The sequence below is a fragment of the Triticum urartu genome, chromosome 7A, assembly GCF_056163025.1.
Source record: "Triticum urartu cultivar PI428250 chromosome 7A, HENAU_Tu73, whole genome shotgun sequence".
In the NCBI taxonomy this organism is placed as follows: Eukaryota; Viridiplantae; Streptophyta; class Magnoliopsida; order Poales; family Poaceae; genus Triticum; species Triticum urartu.
The window spans coordinates 609,845,762-609,853,288 of NC_141879.1; the positions used below are offsets into that span (position 1 = coordinate 609,845,762).

General features: G+C 41.1%; 1 protein-coding gene across 1 annotated transcript; it reads right to left on the bottom strand.

The window, feature by feature from the left end:
• Positions 1 to 4,975: 4,975 nt before the first annotated feature.
• Positions 4,976 to 6,771, bottom strand: LOC147960669 (uncharacterized). The gene is made up of 3 exons (XM_087533475.1): positions 6,689 to 6,771; positions 6,393 to 6,432; positions 4,976 to 5,656 (listed from the first exon to the last, which is right to left on the bottom strand). The coding sequence occupies exons 1-3, from the start codon at positions 6,769 to 6,771 to the stop codon at positions 4,976 to 4,978; spliced, it is 804 nt and encodes a 267-aa protein (XP_087389601.1).
• Between the last annotated feature and the right edge of the window lie 756 nt (positions 6,772 to 7,527).

Consider the following 7,527-nt stretch of genomic DNA (forward strand, 5'->3'; position numbering starts at 1 on the left):
TCAACATTAGTTCTCTGAGAATCTTGCTCAATTCTCTTAGGTTGGCCCTCAGGATACAAAGGTTCCCGAGTCATTTTACCCCCTCTAGTCACAACTCCAACAGCATTATCATTTTTCTTATTATCTAATTCATTGAGCAAATCATCTTGTGCTTTAAGCACCTGTTCTACTTGAGTGGTAACCATAGAAGCATGTTTACTAATAAGTTTAAGGTCACCTTTAACTCTAGACATATAATCATTCAAGTGTTCAATCATATAAGCATTACGTTTCAATTGTCTACTAACATAAGCATTGAAATTTTCTTGCTTAACAATAAAATTATCAAACTCATCCAAGCATTGGCTAGCAGACTTATTACGAGGAATATCACCTTCATCAAATCTATAGAGAGAATTTACCTTTACTACGTGTGTCAGGTTATCAAGACCATGTATTTCTTTAATAGGTGGTAAATTCTTAGCATCTTCAGCTTTAATACCCATTTTCTTTCGTAGATTTCTTTGCCTCTTGCATATATCCAGGACTGAGAAATAGAATACCCCTTTCCTTCAGAGTTGTCTTAGGAGTTCGTTCAGGAAGTGTCCAACCATTATCATTACTCAACATATTATTCAATAGCAATTCAGCTTGATCAACAGTTCTTTCCCTGAAAACACAACCAGCACAACTATCCAGGTGGTCTCTGGAAGCATCGGTTAGTCCATTATAAAATATATCAAGTATTTCATTTTTCTTGAGAGGATGATCAGGCAAAGCATTAAATAATCGGAGAAGCCTCCCCCAAGCTTGTGGGAGACTCTCTTCTTCTATTTGCACAAAACTATATATTTCCTTTAAGGCAGCTTGTTTCTGATGAGCGGGGAAATATTTAGCAGAGAAATAATAAATCATATCCTGGGGAATTAAACCATATTTTAGCATCACCCTTTAATGAGGACGTAAATAACTTAAGGATATAGTAGTAACAATTTTTCTCCTCATTAGTGAACAGGGTGGCTATATCATTTAATTTAGTAAGATGTGCCACAACAGTTTCAGATTCATAGCCATAAAAAGGATCAGATTCAACCAAAGTAATTAACTCAGGATCGACAGAGAAATCATAATCCTTATTGGAAATACAGATAGGTGAAGAAGCAAAAGCAGGGTCATATTTCATTCTAGCATTCAAAGATTTTTCTTTCAGCTTAGCTAACAGTTTCTTAAGATCATATCTATGTTTGCAAGCTAAAAAATCTCTAGCAGTTTCTTCATCCATAACATAACCCTCAGGCACAACAAGCAATTCATATCTACGGGGAGAATCTTCATCATCACATTCATCAATATTATCAGTTTCAATAATTTTATTATCTCTAACCCTAGCAAGTTGTTCATCAAGAAATTCACCTAATGGCACAGTATTATCAAGCATATAAGTAGTTTCATCATAAGCATCATGCATAGTAGAAGTGGCATCATCAATAACATGCGACATATCAGAATGAATAGCAGGAGTAGGTGTCTCAAGTTTACTCAAAACAGAAGGTGAATCAAGTGCAGAGTTAGATGACAGTTCCTTACCACCCCTCGTAGTTGAGGGAGAAATCTTGGTTATTTCATCTTTCAAGTTCCTCATAATGATCAACAGATATAAATCCCAAGTGAATCAAAGAATAGATCTATACTCCCCCAGCAATGACGCCAGAAAATAGTCTTGATAACACACAAGTATAGGGGATCACAACAGTTTTCGAGGGTAGAGTATTCAACCCAAATTTATTGATTCGACACAAGGGGGGCCAAAGAATATTCTCAAGTATTAGCAGTTGAATTGTCAATTCAACCACACTTGAAAGACTTAATATCTGCTGCAAAGTACTTAGTAGCAAAGTAGTATGGAAGTAACGGTAACTGTGGCAAAAGTAACAATAGCAGTTTTGTAGTAATTGTAACAGTGGAAGCAGAAAAATAACTATGCAAAGATCAATATGTGAAAATCTCGTAGGCAATGGATTAGTGATGGATAATTATGTCGGATGCGATTCCTCATGCAACAGTTATAACATAGGGTGACACAGAACTAGCTCCAGTTCATCAATGTAATGTTGGCATGTATTCCGAATATAGTCATACATGCTTATGGAAAAGAACTTGCATGACATCTTTTGTCCTACCCTCCCGTGGCAGCGGGGTCCTATTGGAAACTAAGGGATATTAAGGCCTCCTTTTAATAGAGAACCGTACCAAAGCATTAACACATAGTGAATACATGAACTCCTCAAACTATAGTCATCACCGGGAGTGGTCTCGATTATTGTCACTTCGGGGTTACCGGATCATAACACATAGTAGGTGACTATTGACTTGCAAAATAGGATCAAGACTCACATATATTCATGAAAACATAATAGGTTCTGATCTGAAATCATGGCACTCAGGCCCTAGTGACAAGCATTAAGCATAGCAAAGTCATAGCAACATCAATCTAAGAACATAGTGGATAGTAGGGATCAAACCCTAACAAAAATAACTCGATTACATGATAAATCTCATCCAACCCATCACCGTCCAGCAAGCCTACGACGGAATTACTCATGCACGGCGGTGAGCATCATGAAATTTGGTGATGGAGGAAGGTTGATGATGACGATGGCGACGGATTCCCCTCTCCGGAGCCCCGAACGGACTCCAAATCAGCCCTCCCAAGAGATTAGGGCTTGGCGGCGGCTCCGTATCGTAAAACGCGATGAATCCTTCTCTCTGATTTTTTTTCTCCCCAAACATGAATATATAAAGTTGGAGTTGAGGTCGGTGGAGCCTTAGGGGGCCCACGAGACAGGGGGCGTGCCCTAGGGGGTGGGCGCACCCCCACCCTCGTGGACAGGGTGTGGGCCCCCTGGTGTTGATTCTTTTGCCAGTATTTTTTATAAATTCCAAAAATATTCTTCGTGAAGTTTCAGGTCATCCCGAGAACTTTTATTTCTGCACAAAAATAACACCATGGCAATTCTGCTGAAAACAGCGTCAGCCCGGGTTAGTTCCATTCAAATCATGCAAGTTAGAGTCCAAAACAAGGTCAAAAGTGTTTGGAAAAGTAGATACGATGGAGACGTATCACATATCTACTACTCCCTCTACATCTACTGCTCCTCCACCTTCTGGTGGTAGAAATAGAGGATGGAGAGCCTACTTCTATGCAAGTGGTAACCACTAAATGGCACATGTGCCATGTAATGTTCAAAACTAAAAACTTTATGTGTGTTCTTGCATCCTATGGTACAATGTGATCTTGCTGGTGCTCTCAGTGCACTTTGCTGCTGCTCTTATTGTACTCTACTGGTGTACTTTAAGAATCAATGCCATATATGGCTTTTGTTCATGTGAATGGATGGACCTATTTATTAGTTAATGCCATTTCTGGAGCTGACTTTTGTTCATGTGGATGGATGTGATCTTGCTATTTGTTAGTTAATCGATGCATGGAATGGACTATGTTCATGTGGGTGGATGGTTCTTTTTATATCTTTTTATGATTGATATGTTCATGACAATGGTGCATATTATTGGATAGAGTAGCTCTGTTGCTGGATACATTGTTGGATATGTTGTTTAGGTCTAGGCTAAAAAAGAAGCACTTTGGGTTTTGGGTGGCTCGGGGTCGATGGAACCACCTTACAGAATCAATTAGGGTTTTGGTGGCTCGGGGTCGACAAAAACACCTAAACCTATCATCTAGGCTCTAGGGTGGCTCGGGGTCGACGAAACCACCTAAACCTATCAATTAGGGTTTTGGTGGCTTGGGGTCGATGAAACCACCTAAACCTATCAATTAGGGTTTTGGATATATAGGGCCGACACGACCGGGCCCAACAGTCCAGGAAACTACTCCCCACATGTAATTGGGTCAAGGGCCGACACGACCGGGCCCAGTAGTCCTTTCCCATCATGCCCCCTCATCATCTGGGGTTACAAGCTTGCGCCACCAAGCTCGGCACCTCCTTTCTCACCTTCTTTATAGCTACTCTTTGATTTGTTCCCTATCCCCTCAACCATCCCCAAAGAGGATGTCATGTACAAAACCATATGTAAATCCTCTCATTTATTAATTTAATTACACAGTAGGAGGCTCTACTACTGTTTCAGGTGTCAATTTTTTTAGGGTTTTGGTGTCTCGGGGTCGACAAAAACACCTAAACCTATCATCTAGGCTCTAGGGTGTCTCGAGGTCGATGAAACCACCTAAACCTATCAATTAGGGTTTTGGTGGCTTAGGGTCGACGAAACCACCTAAACCTATCAATTAGGGTTTTGGGTGGCTCGGGGTCGATGGAACCACCTAATGGAATCAATTAGGGTTTTGGTGGCTTGGGGTCGACGAAACCACCTAAACCTATCATCTAGGCTCTGGGATGGCTCGGGGTCGACGAAACCACCTAAACCTATCAATTAGGGTTTTGGTGTCTTGGGGTCGAAAAAAACACCTAAACCTATCAATAAGGTTTTGGTGGCTCGGGGTCGATGAAACCACTTCAACCTATGAATTAGGGTGTGGGTGGCTCGGCCTAAGCCTGTCATCTAGGCTCTAGGGTAGCTCGCGGTCGACGAAACCACCTAAACATATCAATTAGGGTTTTGTATGTCATCATTTTCAGCAACAAACTAGCAACCATTTTTAGCAACAAACTAGCAACCATTTTCAGCATCAGTATAACATAAGCAAACAATACTTACTGCAGTTCAACACATTATAGGCATACACAACCATTGTTCACAATACATAGTGGAGTTCAAATGCACAATCAATCCTTTTCTCACAATCCATCCTTTTCTCACAAAAGGATGAATAGCATAACTACTAGGTAGAGAAACAACCAGAGTTCACAATTACTAGAACCATACATTACACAAACATAATTCTAAGTTACTAGGTCATTGCACAGCCATCCTTCCCAAAGGGTCCGCAATGCACACTAATCTCACTTCATCGTGTTCAGTTCTGTAAGATGGCCTGGATCCCCTTGATCTTCTCCTTAAGCTTCTCCTCTGCCTTCACGAGCTCACAAATCTTAAGCTCTTGCATGTACTTCTCTTCATTATGGTTTTCCTTGAGCTTCAGCAGATCAGCAACCTGAAACTTCAACTCTAGCTTCTCTTGGGTCAGCTTCTCCTCAAACTTTGTGAACTCTGCATTCTTCAACTCCAAATTCATCCTAGCCTCACTAAGCAATTCCTTCTCTTTCATATTCTTCAACTTCAGGTTCTGGATGACAGTTGCTTGAGCACTTGTCAGGTTGCATAGGAGTTCATACTTTTGTTGAAGCTTCTCTGTAACTGCATCTTTCTTTGCCATTTCCGCCTTCATACCAGCCACCAATTCAGCTCTGCATTGGTGCTGATATGTGATGTTGGACTGCAGATAACTGAAATCCATAACCCTCTCCTCCTGAAAGTCCACAAGTTGATGCACATCTTTCACTAACTTGTCATAGTTTACATCTAGCTTGTTCTTTTCTTCTGTCAAATGGTGAATAGTTAAATCACTTTCAAGATTATCATTCACCCTAGCACACTTGGTATCTTCAACCATTGACCAAAGCTTCAACAATGCATTCTCCATTGTTGGGGGCCAGTGCTCATCAACCCAGTGAACAAACCCACAATTCTGACCTTCCTGGAAAAATAACAAGGGAAAAATTTAGTACAATACAACTACTATGAGTAGTAAGCAACAGTTACTTCATGGCAGTAGCTAATGTTGGTACTGACCAACACTGATTTTGCACAGCCATGTGCTAAGCAACAGGAGCACATTGTAAAATAACTTAATGTAATCCTACAATGGGTGATCAGTATATATTTAGCAGAGTAACACTCCATTCAACTTAGCATAATAACCAACTTAGAATTGGCCATTAATATAATGGAATCCTACAATGTGCACTACCACTCTACCAGTTAACTACTTTGCCATATATCACTAACAAATGAAACATAGACATCACTGAATGAAGAGTTATTAAACCAGACTACATTAGCCTAGCTAAATACACTACGTTAGCCTGCAACAACAAACTAGCTAATGACAATGCCTACTGTTAGCAGTAAGCAACAGTTACTTATTAGGAGTAACACATTAGCTAATGGAGAGGCTAATGTGAGTACTAAGCAACACTGCATACAAGTATAAATAAATAGCATGTGCACACAATAGAGCATGCTTGAGCCTATATTTAGCAAAAATGCACTCCACTGAACATAATATTCAGCATTCCTACAATGAGCACTACAGTAGGGCATATATGACTAACAAAATTACCATAGACATAACTGAGTCACACTTGGCAAACAAGACTCTATCACTTTCAATGAACACATCCTCTGCATAATCAATAAGGCAAGAAAAGTACCGGCTCTGCACATGCTAAGAACCTTCTCCAGTCATTGTTCCTTCAAATGCAACAAGCCTCTCTGATGGCTTCCCATGCTTCTCGCATAACACTATCAGATCTAGCTCAAGACCCTTGTAATCCGGGTCCTCAAGAGAGAAAGGCACCTGGCCAAGCAAAATCCAAGTTACCATCATGTGCAGAGGACGAGGACAAAGCAAATCAAACGAAATCCTCACAACAAAGACCACCTACACAGAAAAATCCCCAAATTTCCTAAACCTAACCCTAACCCTAGCTCCAATGGAGTAACTGACCTGGTTGAGCCCATCGGTGGAGGTTTCGAGTGCATGTACGGGAGGCTTGAGTTGTCATCGCTGCTCTCGTCCTCCAAAACCATGGCTGCGGCGGCGGCGTGTGGCGGCCGGCGGGGGCGGGCGCAGGCGGCGAGGCAGAGAGAAGGAAGAAGAAGGCAGAGCAGAGCGGGGGAAATGAGCGGGGTCTGGTCCGGGCCGCACCAGCCGCGTCTAAACGTGCTCGTCCAAGTCAGCGTGCGGGCACGCGCTCACTGGCTAGCGTGGCGCCTGATGGGCGGGCCCAACCGGTCAGAATACCTGTCAATACGTATAAAACGCACTGTTAGCCTCTTTTGCAACGTCTCGCCCCAAACTTGGTACTGACACGTAAAAATTACCAATCTTGGTACCAATCTGCTTCCAATGCCCCAATTGTGGTACTTCTGTGCAATTTACTTGCTTTTGCGAGAAGCACAACTCGAAAACACAGTCTTGCTTCTGCAGAAGCACATACCGTGCTTCCCCAAAAAAATGGAAAAGAAAAACCCGTGCCCCCCCAAAAGTGAAAACTGTACCGTGCTTCCAAGCTCCGGTATTTTCGCTTCCTTTTTATATTCTTTTTTTGCTCGTTTGTTTAGTTTCTATTTTTTTGGTTTTTTTGTCTTATTTTCAGTTTTTTCTGGTTTTTTTGTCAAAACCTATTAACGTGGATCTAGTTTCGAAGATATCGATGTGAGAAATTCAACTGTGAAAATGGTTTGGTATTTAGATGGGAATTCATTAGATACAAATATATTTTGGATAAATAAATTGATGAAAAAAATAAAAGAAAAACTCTTAGATTATGACACAACATCATA

Excerpts from the sequence above, each read along its gene's own strand:
- LOC147960669 (XM_087533475.1), bottom strand. The coding sequence starts at position 6,771 with ATGGTTTTGGAGGACGAGAGCAGCGATGACAACTCAAGCCTCCCGTAC. Across the intron at positions 6,433-6,688 it reads CCACCGATGGGCTCAACCAG|GAACAATGACTGGAGAAGGT; the intron begins GTCAGTTACTCC and ends TTGCATTTGAAG. Across the intron at positions 5,657-6,392 it reads TCTTAGCATGTGCAGAGCCG|GAAGGTCAGAATTGTGGGTT; the intron begins GTACTTTTCTTG and ends TTATTTTTCCAG.